This window comes from Pseudorca crassidens, chromosome Y (genome assembly GCF_039906515.1).
Source record: "Pseudorca crassidens isolate mPseCra1 chromosome Y, mPseCra1.hap1, whole genome shotgun sequence".
Lineage (NCBI taxonomy): Eukaryota > Metazoa > Chordata > Mammalia > Artiodactyla > Delphinidae > Pseudorca > Pseudorca crassidens.
In genome coordinates this window covers 7,522,317-7,545,844 of record NC_090318.1, presented here as the reverse complement: position 1 = coordinate 7,545,844, position 23,528 = coordinate 7,522,317, and the positions used below count along the sequence as shown (strand labels likewise).

Sequence of the window (23,528 nt, the reverse complement as noted above, 5' to 3'; positions counted from 1 at the left end):
GTATCCGCCGGGAGCCCGAGGTCCATGGGGAGAGGTCTGCTGCTATCCGTAGGCGTGGCCGCACGCCCAAGGTCACCGGGCACCTTTCTACCAGCAGCCGCATTTGCTGCCTCTTGCTACGGCCTGACTTCTTGTCTGCCTGGTACTCCCGCCTACCGTCAGTCAACGATGCTTATGGAGACCATGTACAGAAACAGGAGAGATGTGAGCAGATACACCTTTGTGGGCAGGTGACTGAAGGACGGGCTGGAAAGCGCTCTTTACGAAACCTATTGCAGCAAGTTCACTCCCTCCGTTAAATAAGCAACAACAGAAAGCCTCTTTCATAAACACATATACTAAGAAGTAGTCTCAACTTTCACCCCTCTTGTGACAAGTTTCTCAACTTCCGTACTAGTGACACTTGGGGCCGGACCATTCTTTGATGGGGGGGGGGCCGTCCCGTGCAGTGCAGAGCCGCAAGCAGCATCCCTGGTCTCCACCCACTAGATGCCAGGGCACCTCTCCCAGTGGTGGCAACCGAAAGTGTATCGCGACATTGCCAACTGTCCCGTGGCGGGAGACAACAGCCTCCGGCTGAGAACCACCGCCTCATGAGAAGAAGCCCCGTGGGCATCTCCGGAAACGTATATTTTCACATCTTTGCCAGGACCTGACGTCATCATCCCCAGAATGGGCTTTTAATTTCGGGAGGGTGACAGAAGAGCCCCAGAGTGCTCATAAGCACTTATGGAAATCTGTCCCCAAAGAGCAGTCACGAAAACAGACAAAGAGATACACTCCCTCGCCCTTGTAAGCCTAAGAGGCACCGGGCAAAACCACATCCAGCCAGGGGGCAGAACCAGGGCGGCGTCTACTCACTTCTCCTCTGTGGTTCTGGGAGAGGGGATTTTGGGGAGCAGCTTCCTCCGCTGCTGAGCTTCCTCCAAGAGGTGCTCGTCTTTGGGGAAGATGCCCTCCATAAGGTCCATGGTGGTTTTGATCTTCACGCTGGGGTCCAGGATATCCGCCAGGGACTTATCCTTGCCCGCGATCTCGCGGGCCAGCTCCTCCGACTTGAGGTCTTCGGCAGTCCTCTCTTTGGCCTTCACGTAGCTGAGTGTGGGCGTGGAGGCCCGGCTGTCCTTGGCCGTGGGCACCGGGGTGCCAGGGGGCTGGGGCTCGGCGCCCTGGCGGCTGTACAGGCAGAAGCGGGAGTAGGACTGCTCGGACGTGCTAAGTGTCTTGATCTGGTCCCGCTCGAGCCCGCTGGGCAGCACGGGTGGCTCCGGGACGCGGGCCAGGCCCTGGCGGCTCTCCTTCTCGGGCTGGCTTTCCGAGTGCACGATCTTGATGGGCACCATCTTCACCGTGGTGTTGTTGTCCATCACCCGCTCGATTCTGCAAAGAGAAGGGCCGTCTGTTAAAGACACGCTGTACGCCCAGGCACAGACCAGAATTAGAAATTGGATGAGAAATCGGCTGGTTTCCGCATCCCCTTACAGCCTGGGAAGCCTGACTCAAAGGCCTGCAGCGGCCCCAGGGGAGAAGCCTTCATGGTCACACGTCCCAGGATGGGGAGACCAGGTTGAGGGGTGCCTGCCACCCCTACCTTGATCTCCTAAGCCTCCTGGGCGTGTAGGTGTCTTTCCGTTTTCCAACGGTCACCTGCACGCCTGAAGGCACATCCGTGGGCTTACTGACAGATAGAAGGGCAGTGTGATGCTCATTTGTTTTTAGGTCAATGGCAGAGCCAACGGTAAGAAGCCTGCTCAGTGAAATTTTCTTTTGCAAGGGAGCCCTGCAACAGACAGGCGTGTTTCACAGAATTAGCGCCGGTGCGTCAGCCAGCGTCTCTCACAGCTGGGTGCCTGCGTGGTCCTCGCGGTGGCCGGAGGACTCCTTTAGAACAAGCAGCCGTGTTCTGAGCAGACGCTGAGCGCCGCCCGGTCCTGGTCCCGGTTGGAAGCGTCCTTGGACCCTCGTGCGCCCCGGGTCTCACCCCACCTGCCTGCCACTGCCCCACACTTCGAGCTGCCCTCCACACGGCATTTCATACCAGACAGATAAGAATCCAGCAGCGAACATGGGACACGCTGCTCCTGCGCTATCTTGGAAATGACTCATGCAGGCGTCCTTTTAAAAAAAAATAAAATTAAATTAAAAAAGTTTGTCGGTGAAAGCGGGGGAGGCACCTCGAGCAGCCACATGGAAGAGAAAACGGAAAGGAACGGCCTGGTCGAGGCAATGGGGCTGCGTCAGGGGCCACCCGAAAGCCGGCTGGTGCCGGGGGATCCCCCGGACCAGGGCCGCTGGGACACAAATCCATTTCAAATACCCTTGAAGGACAAATTGGAGAAAGAGAGCCATCTGCTGGTAGCCAGGAGGGAAGGCAAAAGACAGGCCAAAATCATACAACCAACACCCCGACTTGTTCCTAACTCAGCGTAAAACCATTTCTATGATCCGAATGGACGTAATCTTATGGTGCACAAGGGGCATAACACAACACATTACGGTTCTTTCCTTGTTCCTAAGGGTGGGGCACGCAGGCTACAATGAAATAACTTTATTTTCTTCTCTCCTCCAGCAGAAACCACTGAGAGCAGAGGTGTTAGTTTATTAATCTAGGTGGTCATATATAGTCCCTGTCGTGCCTTCTTAGTGAATAAATTTCAAAAGGCTGTCACTCCGTGCATAATAGTGCTGAGACATGCTGAACTTCCGAAGGAAAATTCTGGCATCTTATCAAAGCAAGGACACACAAACAAGAACCCCTCTTCATTCCATTCCTTGCATTCCATGCGTAGAGACCCTCAACTCCTGTTAGGGACTTCAAGGTCAGCCTGTATTTGCATCTCCCCCGGCCCGATTCGTGGGGAAACTTAATTTCCAGCGAAGGAAGACACGAGGTAAAAACAAAAACAAATCCTCCGCAGGTTGTCCTATACTTTCCAACAAAGCATCTCTTCCTGGTCATTTCTAAGCACAAATGATCTCTCCTCTTGAAACCTAGGCAGACTTTCACATTTAAGAAGTCTGATGAACTTTCTACCTCAAAGTGAAGACAAAACACAGTGGACAAGACCTTACCGCAGCCAGACCGCACCCGTTCCTCATGGTAAGCCGGACCAGGAGGGATGGAGGATGCGGGCTGTGCCGGGCCTGGCCCCCTCTCCGTGCAGCGGCTCCTCCCAGAGCGCGGGCTCCGTCCAGGTGAGCCGCCGGCCGCCCACAGGGGCCCAGCCCCCCACAGCAAGCAGTCCAACCCGCTGTGCTCACACACCCAGTCCCGAGGGAGCCCTCAGCCCACATGCCACCCTGGGTCTGATAAACCACAACCCCCACAAGGAGATTCTCCAACCACAAGATGCCCGAGGTGACCGCAAGACTGTCCGAACGACCCCGAAGCAGCCCCCCAGCTCCATGCTCACACACGCTCCCAAACCCAGAAACCGGCCCCAGGAAATCTCCTGGGAACACTGCTGGGCGCAATGAAATCTCTCATTTTCACTCGCCCGTGCTGCTGGGCATTGTCTCCATGTTGTTGTAAACCAGCAAAACCCTCAAAATTTTAGAAGTTTTTTCATAGTAAGCTTCCTGGCTTTGCAACAGGAGTTGAGGCATTTTTATTCGGAGTGAATGACTCTGAAATTCCCCACAGGGTGGGAAGGCTGCACTTTCTGCCTCGCGGCATCCCTTCCGTGGCCTGGCACGAGGGAGGGCTCTGGACCTGCCTGCTGAATTCGGGAAGGCGTGTCTCAGGGACACAGGAGCTGCTCTGCACCCTGGCTGGTTCCCCAGCAGAGGTAACTGGAGGGAGGGACAGATGAACGCGGAGGGAGATGAGGGGGGCGGGTAGTGCTCAAGAAATCAGTCAGCACACGTGCAGACAAGAAGAGAGTCTCTGAGCTGTGCCCAAACACCAGGCAGCTTGCGAGGCCCCGGCCACTGTGTTGCGCTCGCTGCCCGTTGGTGGCTGATGGTGGGTATGGAGCCGGCCAGCGCTCGTGTGGAGCGCCGGCCTCAGGTTCGCAGTGTATGCCAAGGGCATGCCACTCTCTCAGGCCCACGCTAACCGGTAACACCCGCTCTGGGGACGGGGACACCGAACTCAGTACAGTATGAGCCACTTCCCACCTCCTGAAGTCTACAGACGTGGTGAGCACTGAGCAAACACGTGGCCCTGTTTCTCCGCAAAGCCGTGGAGCCCGCTGTGCCCAAACCAGCTCCCGAGACCCGAGGGGCCCGGTCACCTTCCCTACAGCGGTACCAACACACTCCACCAACCACACAAACTACTTCATCGCTTCTCCTCCCTTTCAGGGCTGAACAACATTGCCAACAGAAAGGATCTCTAAGTGACACCTGCATTCTGAACGATGCGGAACAGTGCCGGCCCGCAGGTGCAGCCGCATTTGGCCATGCCACGCACGGAGACCCAGGACGCTATCAGTACTGTTTCCTCTCTGTCAAGTTATCTTAAGGGTTAAAAAAAAAAAACAAAGTTCAAGACTCTACAGCGGGGAGATCTAGCAGAACTTTCCATGATGATGAAGTCAGCCATCATCTGGGCTGTCCAGGGTGGTAGCCACTAGCCCCAGAGGGCGCAACTGAGCAACGGGTTTCATTTCATTCTCATTAACTTATATCGCTATGGCCACGTGCGACTGGTAGCTACTATATCAGACGGTACTGACATGCAGGGCCAGCGAATTCTTTGCTGGGGGGCCATCCTGGGCACTGTAGGATACTAAGCGGCACCCCTGGCCTCCGCCCAACAGATGCCAGGAGCCGAGGAACAAGCCCCACGCCCAACAGCTGTGACGCCCAAAACGTCTGCAGACACGGCCCAGTGTCCTCCTGGGGGCCGCAATGCCACCCCCCCGGCTGAGAACCAGTGCTCTAGAGAATGAGAAGAAAATTCCCCCCCTTCTATTTCTCATTTCTTGACTGGTCCCTGCCTGACAGCATTCACCAGTGGCTCAGTGGGCACAACCGACAATCCCATGCCGGTGACCCTGAGAACAGCACCATGGGACGGGATCGAGTTTTCCTCTGCTTTAATAAAAGGTAGACACCACCTCAGCCTTTTCATATAAAAAGAACTAGAAAAAAAGGCATGTGGAAATACTGGACATCACGAAAAACACCGATTTTGCTTGAAAGTCTCATGCTTAGGTTAAACTTGATTACAAACAGAACTCAGCTGGGAAAACCAGCCCCGCTGTGCAGAAGCCTGTAGGTAACGCAGCTACCAACCTGTCGGGCTTGGGAACAGGACCAGGGGACAGTCTACTCCCTCCTTTACCTCCCTCACCCCCTGTGGGGCAGGAAAGCCCCCAGCAAGTTAACAATCCAGCTGACCACTCGAGTGGTGGGTTCTCCCCCATGTCAGCCCCCAGGACCCACTTAAACTCCAGGACGGGGAGCCGGGAGCAAGGCGGCAGTGGTTCACCACCCAGGAAAGGAGCGCTGAAAGCCTCCCACGGTGGAAGGGGGCCGGCAGAGGGGAAGAAGGCCTCAGGCCGCCGTCCAGAGACAGTACCTGGTGGAATTATCATCCTGGACGAGCAGCGGGGGTTTGTCCGTCAGCTTCTGCGGCGCGAACTGAGGCGACGGGGAGCGCGAGGTCTCCATGGCGGAGGTCTGCAAGGGCCGGAACTTGGAAAGGAGCGGCGCCTCCCGCCGGGGCCAGCCTGCGCGCTCGTCTACATGCTGCCCGGCCGGCTCCCCCGCAGCCCGCGGGCCATCTGCCGCGGGCCGGGCGGCACTCGGTTTCTCCGCCGAGGCGCCGGGGCTGCAGCGGGCGAGGGCCGGGCGGTCCGAGCACGAGCACACCTCCGGGGCCAGGGGGCGGGGCCTGCCGGGCGCGCCCAGGTGAGCAGGCGCAGGTGCGCCCGCCAAGGGCCTGGGCTCACGCCTGGGCGGCGGCGGCCTCTGTGGGGCGGGCCTCCGGGAGAGCGGGGCGGCGCTCAGGGGCCGGGGGTCCTGCCCCCGGGCGTGCGGGGCGGCAGGCCGGTCCGCGGGCGCGCGTTCCTCCGGGTATCTGTAATCGCAAGGAAGGGTCCCCGCCCGGCCACGGCCCTCCGGGGGCACCTCGGGAGCTTCCCGGGAGCCAGCTGGTTCAGAGACCTGGGACGGCTGCTGGGGGTCCCGCTGCGCTCCTGGACTGTCTTCTGCACACGGGGCATCTGCTTGTCTAGGGGAGAAGGGAAGAAAAATGAGCCAACGGTTCCAGTTAACATCTTCTCCCCAAACAGGACTACACCCACGTCTCCATAACCTCCTTCAGTCATGTTAAGAAATTCAATCCACATACGTTTGCCTGCGCCTGTCCCCGCTGCGATTCCTAACACAAGGCATCAACGCCAAACCCACACTGGACATTCGCCAGTACGCTGGCGTGTCATACCACAGGACAGGAGGTACGCACGTTACAGACACACACACGTGTACACACAGACTGCAATTTGGGGGCAAAATATAATTCACACAAACATTTAAAAAAACAATGTGTGTAGAAATCCTCAAACTGTGATATTCAGAAATGTTTACTTCATGTTGCAACAATATTTTCACGTGGTTTATTTCGGGAAATTGCCATATACAAAGGGACGGAACTTTCTAAGACGGGCAGCAAGTAAACTGATAAACTTTAAAATCAGTAGTCTGTCGTTAAATAGAAGAAAAACAGAGGCTTCGTTTTGGAAGCTGCAGTGCGACACTGATCTTTCCATACTCATCCATTTCCACATCCGTATCCATTTCTCTCTTTCCCTGAAACGTACTTACATGCGCGCGCACACACACACACACACACACCTGCAAAACACATGCAGGCATGCTCCACATGCACGTATAGCTGTGCCGAAGCTACAGCTCGTGGGCGTTATAATAACCATCAAACTCGCAACAAGTCAGCCGGCCACGCCTTTGCTGCTTTCGCTGACACACTTTCTTCCGACCTGACTGAATAATAAAATGAGCCTCTGACTGACTTTTCCGTTCACAGGAAGAGCTGTTCTCCGTTAAGACACCCTCAGAGCTGTTAAAGGAGACCCTAAAAAGGGCAGCAATCAGAGACCCAGTAGGTAGAGCACAAGTGCCAGTAAGAGATGTAACCTACTGCGAAACAAGTGGGATAGAAGACCTCCTCCCCACACACCCTGGCAACCCCTTGGGGCCCTGGACGTGTGTCCTCCTCCCGGGACACGATACCAGGCCTGGGCATTACAGATGTCCCAACCCCATCCAGGCAGCTGTACTCAGAGTCAACTGCTCGTTGCATGTCTCTCTTGCTATGTCCTCAGGAGAAAGGTCCCTTCCAGGTTCAATGGCTGGTCGAGAGTAGACCATGGACCACCCCCAACTCCCCTCCCTTCCCCCATCAGCCAGCTGGGGCCACACTCCCCACTGGCACTACCTCCAGCCCAGAGACAGCAGCTGCAAGGGCTCAGCATCTGCAGGAGGACAGAAGAGAGCCAGACCTGCTGGGACCCTAAAAGGGGCAGAGGTTTGTTCTCTGCTTCCAAATTAAGACAATATTAACCCAGCTCGGGGAAGTTAGGTGTTGTTTATTTTTATTTTTTTAATCTGTACTGGGCACACATTGATGAAAGAAATGCTAACTTACTGAGGTCTGGGAAAGTCATTCCGGCTTACACATAAGTTAACTTGAATTTTATGCTAACTTAAACAGCCTGTTTGTGGCCTAGCAAACATACACTGTACATCTGCATTAATTATTAAAGAAAAGGGCGCACTGACCACAAGTAAAGACGTCATCAAATGGACAACAGTGGGAGAAGTGTGACTCACAGCTCAGATGCCCTGTCACACACTACTTCATCTGGCCTGCCGCGGAAAAGCAAACCTCGTGCCTCCCTTCCATTGAAACCATAGTGCCTCTTAAGACAGTAAAACCTAATTTATGACAATTCATGAACGCCTCCCCAATCTTTCACTTCAAAGAGTTGAGGAACACTTGAACTTTTTTGCTTATTATAAAACTCTTGAACTCTAGCATCCACAGACCCACACGAAAGCACCTGGTACCTATTAAATGAATAGCCACCACCTCATGAAAACGGAGAATTAGATCAGCTACAATTTACTGCTAAAATCTAAGCGTCTTGGGCCATCTGGGTTCATATTTAATATGTTAATTTAAAAGGAACTCTAGGGACTTCCCTGGTGGTGCAGTGGTTAAGAATCCGGCTGCCAATGCAGGGGACACGGGCTCAAGCCCTGGTCCGGTTAGATCCCATATGCCGCGGAGCAGCTAAGCCCCTGTGCCACAACTACTGAAGTCCGCATGCCTAGAGCCCGTGCTCCACAACAAGAGAAGCCACGGCAATGAGAAGCCCGCACACTGCAACCAAGAGTAGGCCCCCCCCCCGCCGCCTCGCCACAACTAGAGACAGGCCGCGCACAGCAACGAAGACACGATGCAGCCAAAAGTAAATTTAAAAAATAAAAATAAAAGGAGCTCTATTTGCAAAGTGCCTTAGACAGGACACGCTAAGATCTACCCAGAGAAGGTAGAGGTCACACCTGTAGGAGCAAAGCCCCACCGAGAGTGGGACAGTGACTCAGAGCAAAAGACCTTCTGTCGTCAGCAGGTGCCCCGGGCTCCTTCCTGCCTTACTAGCGCCGCAGCCTTCGCAGGACCTGAGGGCACTCTCTAAGTGAGGGCTGCCCGGCCACTTCTCATTGGAGGAGCACAGTTAGTCCCCTGTGGCCCACCCCACATCTAACTTCACGTGGCAATTTCTGGGCCAAGTTTGTCCTCCACCCCTGATTTTTTCTTGGCTTCCTCCCGAACTTGCAAAGTGAAAGCCATAAAAGCATGAATTGGTTCTTACTGTCCCAGCTGGTAAGAATTCAGGAAATCCAGCTCACAAAGGAAAAAAGGACTAAAGGCGGGAATTTGGGGTTCTACTGGGGTCATATTCCAACCTGTGTTTCTAATAGGTTCCAAGTGACTAGTTTGTACATAACATGGATAATGTGTGTGTGCTTACACATCACATGTGTCGCACGTGTCTGTGTGGTATCCGTGTATATGCACGTATATCCCCTTCTATTGTATCTTCACAGTCAATGGTGATAGCAAGATCCAGACGTAAAGACCAAGAATATACAATGAGTTAAGGACTCTGCACGGGCGAGTAAGCAACTGAGTATCTCCCTGCACGCACTCCAGGGTGGACCCAGGAGCGGGGAGTCAGCAGCGCAAAGGAGAACTGCAAAGGCAGCCGCGATATACGGCTTCGGGTGCTCATTCCCCTGTGGAACATACTCAGGACCTGTTACCAAGGAGACAGCAGCTCCCAGGGCAGGGAGGACAGGCCGGCAGGTTCTCAGCGGCTGAGGATTCCACAGACCCGCAGCCCCCTCTGGGGGCTGGAGCCCAGCAGGCCGACTGGACGCTGTGAAGGACACGGGGAGGAGAAAGGTCCGCGACAGGACTGCAGAGGGAAACACAGCTAATCTGAAGGGGGAAGAGCGCAGGAAAGGCCACCTTCAACACTGCCCAGTAGTGCAAACACCCTGCGAGAGGACACAAACCACTGTTAACAGCCCCAAAAAATGTAATAAAAAAAAAACAATTATAAGTTATGTATCAAATGCTCTTGAAATCCCGTCAACACTGCTCTGATTCAAATCTCCACTTTTTTTTTTTTTTTTTGGTACGTGGGTCTCTCACTGTTGTGGCCTCTCCCGTTGCGGAGCACAGGCTCCGGACGCGCAGGCTCAGCGGCCATGGCTCACGGGCCCAGCCGCTCCGCGGCATGTGGGATCCTCCTGGATCGGGGCACGAACCCGTGTCCCCTGCATCGGCAGGCGGACTCTCAACCACTGCGCCACCAGGGAAGCCCTCAAGTCTCCACTTCTGATCATGGTGTGGAGACAGCCAGCCCTGTGTCTAAGCACAGGCTGCATCCCTGAGAGGCAGCGGCTCTATTTCCAGATGCCATCTGTTCCTGACGAGCCCGTGACGTCACTGGGCTCCTTGTGTCCTCGGGTGCCAGTGTTCTGCTCCCTGCCGCCCCATCTTCTGCACAGCTGCCCTGCCCTCACACAGGCCCGCGGCTCCGCAAGCCCTGCGGTCTCCCGGCCTCTGGGTAGCCCCTAGCACAGGGCTGGTCACTCTCTCTGATGACTGTACTGTTCATTGGTCTCCACTCTCACCCTGGGGCTGTGAGCACCTCGACGGAGACAGGGAGCCAGGTTTTCTTCTCCAGGGCCTCGCGGGCCATCGTTAGCTACGTGCACTGGGTCACACCACGGCCTGGACGTCTGTTACATGCACAAATGCATTCATGGCTTTCGGTCCCCGGGCAGAAAGGTAAGGAGGGAAGACGCATTTTTTCGGAGATGCAGGCAGCAGGGTTCACATGAGCTTGCATGTGAACATTCCCAACATAAGCAAGTGTTTCTGGATCTCCCTGGGATCACTAAGTTAGCACACCTCTGTAAACAGGGTGAGCAATTATCCTCACCAAAGAAGAGAGAAAAATTCCAACTCTTTGGACAACTTAACTCACACAGGCTCCTTCCCTCCCTTCCTAAGTACTTCTGGAATCAATGATCAGAAGAGGACGCACGGCCAAGTGTGACTTGTGCCCACAGCTACGGCTGGAGGCGGTTCCTCCTAACGTGCTCTGGGGCCTGAGGCGGCTAGAGAGAACTAGGCCACGCCCGACTGGGGCTCCCTCGGGCACCCACTTGCAGGCGCAGAAGCACTTACTAGCTATGTGCCGTCGGGCAAGTGACTGTGCCCCCACGGAGGTTCATTCCCTAACCTCCCCGGGTGAACCACAGGCCACATGGGGTCGCTGCGGGCGGGGGCAGAGGCAGACAAACCCCCTGGTGTGGAAGGACCGGAGTGGGGCTTCCTACCAGCCGGATGCTACACCTGGCACCCACCAGGAAGGGGCCGGCGTGCGGCCGAGCAGACCCCAGAGCAGGTCCCCGCGATACCGACACCCTGTGTACCTTCTCCCCACATCACGGCACAGCACAGGCCCCCGAGCGGGGAAGGGCATCCCAGTGGCAGCCCCCCACCCACCCCGGGGCATCTGTGGGTACGAAGGGCACCACCGGAACTCCGTGCAGTGGAACTGCCTCGTTGCAACAACAGAGAGGGGGAGACAGAGAGAACTTCCAGCGGATACCACCACTTAGACTGTACACATGGCCGGCACACCGCCAAGGTCAGCCATGGACCGGGCGGCTGGGTGCTCCGAGAAGTGTGCTTGAGAACGTGCTGCAGACCCAGGGTCCGGGGCCTGCGCTGTCTGCAGAGTGAAACTGCCTGACAGCTGGTGAGACCCGAGGGGCTGCCTTCCAACAGAGACATGCTTCCACCAAGGACCTGAGTCACAGTCCGAGGTTCCTAGAAACCGCACGTCTGTTGGCTGCGGGTGTGAACCACGGTGATTTTGTGAAGTGTCAAACTGTCTGTTAACGATCAGGGACACTGGCGTGTTGGGATGTATCGGGCATCGCCACTCAGGTTGTCTGAAGCCGGAGGACCACCAGGCCTTAGCACAGGGCCAGGGGGCTGGGGGGACACGGGACACCCACACCGTTCCATGTGCAGGTCTCCTGAAGGAGCCGCTGGTGTCGCCAGGGATCTTCCTGTCCCCCAAGGAATCCCCAGCAGCCACCCATCGCCTTGGGGAACTGCAGGCTCGTCTGTCTACACGGCACCCCATACAAGCCCAATGAGATGGGGGGCAAGACGTGGGAACCCAAGAGAGGCCGTCAACCAGCTGACCAACCAATCCATTCACCAATGGACAGAAACACATGAGAGTCCATTCAAACAGCACGGATGCCCTGGAATGACGGCGTTACCACTCTTCTCCCAGGAGACACCAGTTTTCCTTGGCATTTCCCACATGGGGAGCCCCCCAAGGGCACAGGCTGTCCGACTGTCCTTCTCTCTGTTTCCAGGCACAAAACCAACACTGACCAAATGAATGCACAGATATGCCCTCACTGGAGGGCATGCAGGAGGGCCGTGTCCACAAGTTCAGCTCCCAGTGTGTATCCTGGAGGACCACCTTCAGGGAAGACGGTAGCCTGAATCATGCTTCACTTACTCATTTTTCTTTTCTTTTTTGGCTGCACGGCGCAGCTTGTAGGACCTTAGTTCCCCGACCAGGGACTGAACGCCGGCCCTCGGCAGTGAGAGCGCAGAGTCCTAACCACTGGACCACCGGGGAAGTCCCCGGTCATTTCTTCCCTGCAACCTCTCCAGGGAAGCTTCCTCTGCACCAGCCCCCAAGCAGGCTCTCCCTTCCGCGATTCTAATGCCATGTGGGGAAAGCACTTACTTTACAAAACCAAATGAAATGTTACTCCTTCCGTGTCTTAACAGATGGATAAAAAGGTCTGCTGCTTCCTTTGGGTTTTATTTTTGCTTGCAGGAACTTGGATGGTAAGAAGAAAGAACTCGAATTAGAGAGACTGATGTCATTTGTGGTTAAGTGGGAAGAACAGATGAAAAGACGCCACTCACAGATGATCCAAAACCAAATGTGTAAAGGCACTGATTTCTTGAGGGGCTGGTTTCCAGTAACAGAACACCTGGGTCCAGAGATGATCACCTGGGACAGCCCCTCAAGTATCCAGCGCTACGTTTTCTTCGAGAATCCATTCCAGGCCTTTCTTACTTCTGTCGCTAGAGACCTTCATTCTTCGTCCCAAGATGTGATCCTTGGAGGTTTTGTTTTTGCTTTGACAGAAATCAGGCAAATCCCCTCTGCCAATCAAAGCTCCAGACCGGTTTCTGTTGCAAAATTATTTTTCAGAAGAAGAGAATCATATCACCATAGACTAACGGAATAAAAATGCTATTTTCATGTGATTTTTTAAGCCAAGTTTTCTTCTGCCTTTCTCTTACTTGCTTTGCTAAAAACATACATTACACACAGTCTTTTGGGCAAGCCTGACACCGATCTGAAATTTTCTTACAACTGGCCAAACTGATTGGATTAAGATGTCTGGAGAGGCGGGGCTGGCCATCAGCAACGCTGGGCCACCTGTCATAGGTGACAATGTGAGTGTGTGCCGTAAGCTGACTCGGCAATCAGGCGGGACACGATCTGTCTTGTGAAGCTGGAGGACAGAAGAGGGTCCTCAGGGATCCACAGTGACCTCCCAGTCCCAGTGCGGAGCTGCTACCTCTTCAGATGGGCACTCAGACCCCTCAGCTCAGCTGCACACAAAGGCAGCCAAGCCGGTCCCACACGCTCAGCCCCGGTCAACCAACAGCTGACCAGAAGACACCTGAAGCGCGGAACAAAACGCAAGCCACAGGCAGGGGAGGCACTCAAAAGCAGCTCCACCTGCCTTTGACCCTACAGCCCCTGCTACGCCCATAGGAGACCACTGTATCCTGTTTGACAGTAGACCAGGCTGTCTAGAGAGCTAAGTGGATACATTAGAAAGTATCCCAGGGCTTCCCTGGTGGCGCAGTGGTTGAGAGTCCGCCTGCCGATGCAGGGGACACGGGTTCGTGCCCTGGTCCAGGAAGATCCCACATGCCGCGGAGCGGCTGGGCCCGTGAGCCATGGCCACTGAGCCTGCGCGTCCGGAGCCTGTGCTCCGCAGCGGGAGAGGCCACAGCAGTGAGAGGCCCGCGTACCGCAAAAACAAAGTATCCCAAACCCACAGAAAAGAACAGAGCAAACTGTAACAAACATCAGAGGCTTTACTACCCTCCCAGGAATAAAGTTACCCTTTCCGTACTCGTTTCCAAAGTTTCCAAAAAGAAAAACTAGAATGCTGCAGATACACAACCCCTTGCCCTTCCCTCCCACCCAGAACCACCCCTGCCCTTACTGCGGAGAGCCGGGCAACATTTTTAGTTTTATTTTTTGGTTTTAAAGCAAGCTATCTATCTATCCGTCTGTCTACGCATGGCTGCACTGGGTCTTCATTGCTGCATGCGGGCTTTCTTGAGTTGCGGTAGGCGGCGGCTACTCTTTGTTGCGGTGCGCGGGCTTCTCACCGCGGTGGCTTCTCTTGTTGCGGAGCATGGGGTCTAGGCACACGGGCTTCAGTAGTTGTGGCACGCGGACTCAACAGTTGTGGCTCTCGGGCTCTAGAGCGCAGGCTCAGTAGTTGTGGCGCACGGGCTTAGTGTCTCCGCGGCATGTGGGATCTTCCCGGACCAGGGATCAAACCCATGTCCCCTGCCCGGCAGGTGGATTCTGAAACCACTGTGCCACGAGGGAAGTCCTAAAGTTTTTTAGGTAAGAAAATATCCACTGAGTATGTGAGAGAGGATATACAGGCAATCCCCATTATCCGACAATCATCTTGTATTCACAGCCAACCTTATTTCTTCAAACCAACCCCCCCTCCAATTCTTGTCGAGACTATTCTGAAGAATGCAGATGATGATTTTAGACACACGAATCTAAGTTCTCCTCAGACTTACTCCATCAGAAAGCCAGGCCTGGGCAGATGGAGGTAGGGACCGGGGAGGAAATGCTTGCCTGCAAATCTGTGTCTGACAGAACACCTCCCAGGCAATCTGGATGTCACGCCAGTGTTAGGAAGCTGTGCTTTATGGGACCTCCCTTCCCAACTTCCTTCTCTCTCACTTTTCTATCCACTTTGGGTATTAAAAGCTACTCCTGAAGTTTTCATCCTTGGCGTGGCATGTCTCTCCCCAACTAGATCATCATCATCTGAAAAAAACCAAAACAAAACGATGAGATACCCCTTGGTACCAAGCCTGCAGGGACCAACCCACAGTCGTGCACCAGGACAGGCTTCCCGAACCCTGGCCCAGGGGATTGGGCGCTTGGGCTGTAGTTTGCTGAGCCCTGGTCTAGAAATCAAGGAAGACAGTAATTTTTGCAAAATGCAAACATATGTCAGTGCTCACTTTGATACGCACTCTGCAGGCTATGACAAGAATGCTAGGGAAGGGATTTCGTTTACATGGGGGAGCATCTGGGGAGTTTTTTTTAAAACAACGATTTGAATTACTTTTCTGTGCCCCCCTCCTTTTGAGCTGCTAGTAGGAGCAATGGTCCCTCGTGACCGTCCACCTGTGAACCAAGGGCACCTCCACAAACTGTCATTCAAAGTCGTGACGGTCCACAAAAAAGGGTGGTGGGGGGGAATTCTGCGGTGGCCCAGGGGTTAGGACTCTGCACTTTCACTGCCACGGCTCCAGGTTCAATCCCTAGTTGGGGGAACTAAGATCCTGCAAGCTGCACAGAGCAGCCAAAAAAAACCACAATAATAACCAAAAATGACAAAAACAAAGTCATAAGAGTTAGAAGAAAAATCAGGTCTGGACAGTCGCCGTGATAGATACTATTTTATTACGGCAGACATTTCCCTTAGTAACAGTTTTAGGAACATCTAAGTTGTGTCATTTTTATTTAGCCTGTGTCATTTTTTATTAAGTGTGATCTACGGTTGATGAAGACGAAAAAGCTAAAAATGTTAGGGCCTAGGTAACAAGCAACGTATGAATTTGGGTTCACCTTAATTCTTGTCCCTTACAGGTACACGCTCTTCTGAGCCACTTCGCTGTTTTGAAAAGGCACGTTTGATTTCCTAGACAGGTAGCTATGGATGTGGGAGGTTTTCACATTCCATAACATTTCCACTTGCATTTTTCTCCACAGCCCATCCCACTTTTATCAAGGTATCAATTACATACCATAAAATTCACTGATTCGAGGTGTACCCGGTGGACGAGTTTGGGTAAATGTGCAGGGCTGTGCGTTCGCCACCACAACCAAGCCTAAGTACAATTCCACTGCCTAAGGAAGTTTCCTTTCGCTCTACGGCGGTCATTGCCTGAAATCCTTGTAAGTTACTCAGCACTCTTGTCTGCAAAGATGGCCGACTGTCTGCAGCAGATGTGAAGGATTCAAACTACAAGTCAAACCATATTGCAGTTATAAGGGGGAAACACCCCATTTCAACACATTAGAGCGTGAATCCATTTACAACATTCACAAGTTACATTTTCTGAAAGCAAAGCCATCTCGCGGTGACTTTTCCGGAATGTTCAAGCGTCCTGTGTGATAGATGACCGGTGACGGGCATGTCCAATCCTCCTGTCTCCTCTACTTCTTCAATTTTACAGACACGCACACATCTTAATTACAGTTAGCATGGAAGGCAGATATGCTTAATTCTCTCCCCCTAAAATTTCCCGCCCTCCCTCCCAACTCAAGGCCAGCCTGCCCGCTTTGATCTGCCAGGTTCCCTCACGTCCGCCCCAAACCACCTGCCACTCGCCAGTCACCCCCGTTCCTGCACATACACTTCGGACAAAGGCCCTTCCCCGCCCCACACGGTTGGGGCTCCCTTTTCTGCCGCGTGGACACCGTTCCTATTCTTTAAGATCCAAATGAAGGGAAACTTTTTTGCGATCAAGCGCTTCCCCGGCCTATTGCCAAAGATAAGCCTTTCTGCTCGTGAACCCCCATAAGGATTTAATCTCTACGGGTTTGTCCCTAAACTGTACTTGACGCATCTGTATTATTTTAATTTAATATCACTCCTCTTGGCTAGACTGACAGCACCCACTTCTGTCTTGTCTACCCTGTGTGTCCCGGGTCCTAACGGTGCCTGGCACAAAGCAGGTTTCAGCAACGGCCCAGTGAGGTAACAGGAAGGAAGGTGGGGGGGAGAAGGGGGAGGGAGGGAGGGAGGGAGGGAGGGGGAGGGGGAGGAGGAGGGAGGGAAGGTACAGGACTGGAAGTCAAAGCAGGCAGACTGATTCTCTTGGGCCTTCTGACTACCCTACATCACAGCCATTTACACTTATGTTATGGACTGAATGTTTGTGTCCCCTGAAAATTCATGTTCAATCTTAACCCCCAACATGATGGTATCACATGGCTGGGAAATGATTAGGTTGTAAGGGTGGAGCCCTCGTGAGTGGCATTAGTGCCCGTATAAGAAGACACACAAGAGAGCTTGCTTCCCACCACGCCCCTGCTCTCCACCATGTGAGGACACAGCAGGACGATGGCTGTCTGCCCACCAGGAAAGGGGTCTCACCAGGAACTGAACTGGCCATCACCTTGATCTTGGACTGTGAGAGATAAATGACCATTGCTGAAGTCACCTGGTCTGTGGTAATCTGTTATGTATTATTCTCCATTACAGCAGAGGGTAAGCGCCTTCAAGGGAGGTGCTCTGTCTACCTGATACGACTTTGCAGGCTCCAGGGCACCTAACCACACGAACACAATCGGTAACCTGTAAGATATTGTACGATGTCACCCAAAGACCTGTCCATTGAGAATGCACTTCTTCTTCTGATCTGGAAACCAACCCACACCCTCAGGAGTCCAGCGTGTCGGAGCTGACGGGCCTGGGAGAGGACTCACGTTGCCCCCTCACCTTACCTGAGAGGTGGGCAGCCCCGGCTCCATCTCCGCTTATGACCACCACACTGCCCCGACTGCTACAGACACGAGTCCAACGGGCAGATTCCATTAGGGTGACTTGGTCATTAAGGGCAATTCGAACTAACTTGATCTTTCCATAAAACAATGACCATCACAAAAATATTAACTGATTATTGAGAAGCCCTTGGCTCTTTTGAATCTGTTTAGTTTATAGTTCTACGACACCTATTTACCTTATTTCAACATACTTACACCCTCAATGATCAAATGTTTTGAGGTGACTTATCAGACGAAAACACAGCAGGAGCATTAAAATGAACATAGAAACATCCCAACAAGAGATAATATCTTTTTAAAAAGTGAAAAGGCATAAGGGTGGGAAAGCATCACAAAGAGGCTTGTCATTAGGGTATATGTGCCTCCAATGTCATTAGGTTATATGTGCCTCCAGTGTCATTAGGGTATATGTGCCTCCAATGTGATTAGGGTATATGTGCCTCCAATGTCATTAGGGTATATGTGCCTCAAATGTGACCCTGAGGTTCCTGCCACCCAGAGCAAAAAGGGAGGACGGTGAGTGGGGGTTATTGGGAAAGAGGGCACGTCTCTATTCTCGGGGAGACAAATCTAGTACCAACCTCCACCTACAGAGCTCCACACACCCGAGAAAGCACAGCATGCCCGCCTCACTGATGTCACGAGCCTAAGTGACCCGCCCGACCCCCTGAGCGAGGATTGCAGCGCCCATCTTTTGACTCCTGCTTCCACACGGCATCACCACATTAGACGTTCATCAAACCCGCGGGTTCTTCTCCCAAGCAGTTTTATCTTCTCTGCAAAGCACTGCAAAGTATTTCAGATGGCAGTCTACACCTCACAAGGGATTCAGCCCATAGACCCCCGGGTGGACACCCTTTCTGCAAACACTGAGCCGAGTGCACAGCCACCAGGAGCCAGCAGCCACCAGAATACAAACAGACTGCACAAAGCCACCTGGCAAGGGTGATGATGTGACAGTTAAAAACACTCGTATGGTTTAAAAGAAAATCTAACCACACCAGTCAGAATGGCCATCACGGCTCTCTGACTTCAGCCTATACTACAAAGCTACAGTAATCAAGACAGTATGGTACTGGCACAAAAACAGAAATATAGGTCAACGGAACAGGATAGAAAGCTCAGAGATAAACACACGCACCTATGGTCACCTAATCTGTGACAAAGGAGGCAAGGATATACAATGGAGAAAAGACAGCCTCTTCAATAAGTGGTGCTGGGAAAACTGGACAGCTACATGTAAAAGAATGAAATTAGAACACTCCCTGACACCATACACAAAAATAAACTCCAAATGGATTAAAGACCTAAATGTAAGGCCAGACACCATGAAATTCTTAGAGGAAAACACAGGAAGAATACTCTTTGACAGAAATCACAGCAAGATCTTTTTTGACCCATCCCCTAGAGTAATGAAAATAAAAAAAGTAAACAAATGAGACCTAATGAAACTTGAAAGCTTTTGCACAGCAAAGGAAACCAGAAACAAAACGAAAAGACAACCCACGGAATGGGTTTGCAAACAAAGTGACCAACAACCCACAGAAAATATCTGCAACCCACATAAAATCTTTGCAAACGAAGTGACCGACAAGGGACTAATCTCCAAAATATACAAACAGCTCATGCAGTTTAATATCAAAAAAACGAACAACCCAATCAAAAAGTAGGCGGAAGACCTAAGTAGACATTTCTCCAAAGAAGACATACAGATGGTCAAAAGGCACATGAAAAGATGCGCAACATCACTAATTATTAGAGAAATGCAAATAAAAACTACAATGAGGTATCACCTCACACCGGTCAGAATGGCCATCATCAAAATATCTACAAATAACAAATGCTGGACAGGGTGTGGAGAAAAGGGAACCCTCTTGCACTGTTGGTGGGAATGCAAATTGATACAGCCACTATGGAGAACAGTATGGAGTTTCCTTAAAAAACTAAAAATAGAGCTACTGTACGATCCAGCAATCCCACTCCTGGGCGTATATCTAGAGAAAACCGTAATTCGAAAAGATACACGGCACCCCAATGTTCACTGAAGCACTCTTTACAATAGCCAGGTCATGGAAGCAACCTAAATGCCCACTGACAGATGAATGGATAAAGAAGATGTGGTACATATATACGATGGAATATTAGCCATAAAAAGGAATGAAATTGGGTCATTTGTAGAGACGTGGATGGACCTAGAGACTGTCATACAGAGTGAAGTAAGTCAGAAAGAGAAAGACAAATATCGTATATTAACGCATATATGTGGAATCTATAAAAATGGTACAGATGAACCTATTTGCAAAGCAGAAACAGGGACACAGAAGTAGAGAACAAATGTACGGACACCAAGCGGGGGAAAGGGAGGTGGGATGAATTGGGAGATTGGGATTGACATATATACAGTACTATGTATGAAATAGATAATTAATGAGAACCTGCTGTATAGCACAGGAAACTCAATGCTCTGTGGTGACCTAAATGGGAAGGAAATCCAAAACAGGGGATATATGTACACATATAGCTGATTTACTTTGCTGTACAGCAGAAACTAACACAACATTGTAAAGCAACTATACCCCAATTAAGGGGGGAAAAAAACCCCAAACACTTGTACAGTTTGGGAAAAAAAAAAAAAAAAAAAAAACTAACCACACCAGTCAGCATGGCCACCATCAAAAAGTCTCCAAAAATAAATGCTGGAGAGGGTGTGGAGAAAAGGGAGCCCTCCTGCACTGTTGGTGGGAATGTAAGTTGGTGCAGCCACTACAGAGAACAGTGTGGAGGTTCCTTAAAAAATTAAAAATACAGGGCTTCCCTGGTGGCGCAGTGGTTGGGAGTCCGCCTGCCGATGCAGGGGACGCGGGTTCGTGCCCCGGTCCGGGAGGATCCCACATGCCGCGGAGCGGCTGGGCCCGTGAGCCATGGCCGCTGGGCCTGCGCGTCTGGAGCCTGTGCTCCGCAGCGGGAGAGGCCACAGCGGTGAGAGGCCCGCGTACCGCAAAAAAAAAAAAAAAAAAAAAATTAAAAATACAGCTGCTGGGAATTCCCTGGCGGTCCAGTGGTTTGGACTCTGCGCTTCCACTGCAGGCGGCCCAGGTTCAATCCCTGGTCAGGGAACTAAGATCCTGCAAGCCATGCAGCGTGGCCGGAAAAAAAAAAAAAGAAAGAAAGAAAGAAAGAGCTACCATATGATTCAACAATCCCACTCCTGGGCATATGTCCAGAAAAGAGGAAAACTCTAATTCGAAAAGACACATGCACCCCAGCGTTCACAGCAGCATTATTTACAACAGCCAAGGCATGGAAGCAACCTAAATGCCCATCGACAGACGAATGGATAAAGAAGATGTGGGGTATACCTATTCACTGGAATATTATTCAGCCATAAATAAGAATGAAATATTGCCATTTGCAGCAACATGGATGGACCTAGAGATTATCATACTAAGTAAGTCAGACAGAGAAAGACAAATACCATGTGACATCTCTTAATATGTGCAATCTAAAAAATGATACAAACGAACTTACTTACAAAACAGAAGCGGACTCACAGACATAGAAAAAACACTTATGGTTACCAAAGGGGAAAGGGAGGGGAGGAATAAATTAGGAGTTTGGGATTAACATATACACACTGCTATAAATAAAACAGACAAACAACAAGGACCTACTGTACAGCACAGGGAACTATATTCAATATCTTGTAATAACCTATAATGGAAAAGAATCTGAAAAAGAATACATATACACGTATAACTGAATCACTTTGCTGTACACCTAAAACACTGTAAATCAACTATACTTCAATAAAAAAAAAAAAAATCTAACCCTAACCAACCATTAGTGTTTGAAAAGCACACAACACACCTCGGGCATCTATTTGCAAAGTAAAGAACAGTGATCAAGGAAGGCCCCACTGTCAGCAGGAAGACACAGAAAATGTGAACAGTAATGCACACAAGAAAAAACACAAATGGCTCGATGAACACACAAAGAAGTTCAACTTTACTAGTCACCAAGGAAATGCTGGTTAAAAATGAAATAGTTTTGCCTACCAGGTCACAGAATTTTAAAAATGTCTAACATGGACAAGGTTTCGGGAGAAGCAGGACGGGCCTAGGCTGTTGGTGGTGGGCTATGAAAGGGACCCACCTTATGGAGGGCAACTTGGGGGTATTTTCCAAAAGACTGCCTGGCAATTCCATGTCTAGAATGTTCTCCTAAGGAAATGACCGTGTAAGAGCACAAGTATTTCACCACATATGTCCGCTGTGGTATCACTTCCCACTGTGAAAGACTGGGAACATCCCTACAAGCCCATGGTGTTCCTACTGGGCCACCGCATCTTAGAATGCCAGGCAGCACATACGTACAAGGGGAGAAAAAGCTGTTCATATACAGTACGTATGGTGTGATCCCATGTGTATCAATGAATATTTGTGCTGAAAAAGGACACGAAGTGGGTACAGCGGTCTCTCTGGACGGTGAGGCTGAGGGCAATTTTTAATGTCTTCATTCTGCTTTCCGGAATTTAAAGAAGGAAATGTTATTACAGACTATACACCACACACCCTAGAAGGCTGTAACCACAGATAAGCATAAATCCTAGCTCTCAAAAACATACAACAAGCTTATGAAATAAGGAGCCATTTTTTAATTCTGGGAAACTCTGTGGTAAAAGAGATTAAAACATACTTAGAATAGCATAGGATCTCCGTAAATTAAGAGAAAACCATCTGCTTTAAGCGTGCCCTTTTAGCACAATGCACGTGACCCAAAATTTTGAAAATACCATCTCAGAATATTGCATGATTGTTACTCAGCTGAACCATATTTAGAAATGATTACTGAATAGGCTTCAGATATATACTGTACATGAAAATTTACTTTATTCCTATATAAAATGTCTATAATACATATTTATGTGCGCATGTGTATATATACACATACTTGCATGCTCATGTCTATACATATACATGCAGGTGTATACACATATATCTGCAGGTGTGTGTGTCTGTATAAATGTTTAATACCTTCCTAGAATTTCTAGTTATTCTGTTGTGTTTTTTTTTTTGCCGTACGCAGGCCCCTCACTGTTTTGGCCTCTCCCGTTGCGGAGCACAGGCTCCGGACGCGCAGGCTCAGCGGCCATGGCTCACGGGCCCAGCCGCTCCGCGGCATGTGGGATCTTCCTGGGTCGGGGCACGAACCCGTGTCCCCTGCATCGGCAGGCGGACTCTCAACCACTGCGCCACCAGGGAAGCCCCTAGTTATTCTATTTTTAATGGCCTCCAAATATGTGTAAGCGCCCACTGGCTGGACTTTTTAACAAAGTCATTAAATAACACGTGGTATGTAAGCTGTACCTGGGAGAACTTCGTCTGGTAGCAGCTGACTTCACCACAGAACACCTAAGTGGGTGTGCTGTCAGTGACACTGCCATGGCATCAAGAAACCCCTGCAGAAAAAAAAAAAAAAAAGAAACCCCTGCAGGCAGAAAAATCAAGTCTGCTGCAGAGCTCATTTATTGACAGACGGATCTCAAAGATGCTACACACGTGTGTATCTCATATATGTCTTCACTCACATGAATGTTGGTAGCAAATGAATACAACAATACAACCCACTGGCCTGGATGTGTCATTTAAGGGGAATCTGAGTCCCTGGCTTCTCTCCCCGAGAATCAAAAATGATGATAGCTGAAAGGGTCCTCAGAAATCATTTCATCCAAACTTCCTATTTCGTGGATGAAGAAACAGAAGGTCACGTCCACGCAGGCTTGGGACCTGAGTCCGCAGTTTCTCAGCCTGGTTAAGAAGTCTTTGTATTACACCACTGCCCCGGAAACCCACACTGGAACCCCTTCTCACTGCACTGTTGGTGCACTGGCCCTGGGACGTGACAGCTAATAACAGAAGAGGTGTGGCATCTTATACAGGTCTATATGCAGGCTGTGCCCATCTGGAGAACCTTCCAACATCCGAGGTGGCAGGACTTAGCAGGAACCCACCAGATTAAAGAGCAGCCGTACTGCATGCAGGGCTCTCCATCAGGAAGCTGTGTGAGTCCAGTTACTGAAGC

General features: G+C 51.2%; 1 protein-coding gene across 4 annotated transcripts in view; it reads right to left on the bottom strand.

Moving 5' to 3' along the window:
* The window catches only part of LOC137217790 (protein Shroom2-like), a 140,960-nt gene that overhangs the window by 10,544 nt on the left and 106,888 nt on the right, over positions 1–23,528 (bottom strand). For all 4 annotated transcript variants that reach the window (XM_067724731.1, XM_067724728.1, XM_067724730.1 and 1 more), the window contains 2 exons: positions 5,528–6,181; positions 862–1,380 (listed from right to left, as the gene is read on the bottom strand). In XM_067724731.1, coding sequence (XP_067580832.1) covers positions 862–1,380; positions 5,528–6,181 — 1,173 coding nt within the window. The remainder of the gene's footprint in view (positions 1–861; positions 1,381–5,527; positions 6,182–23,528) is intronic.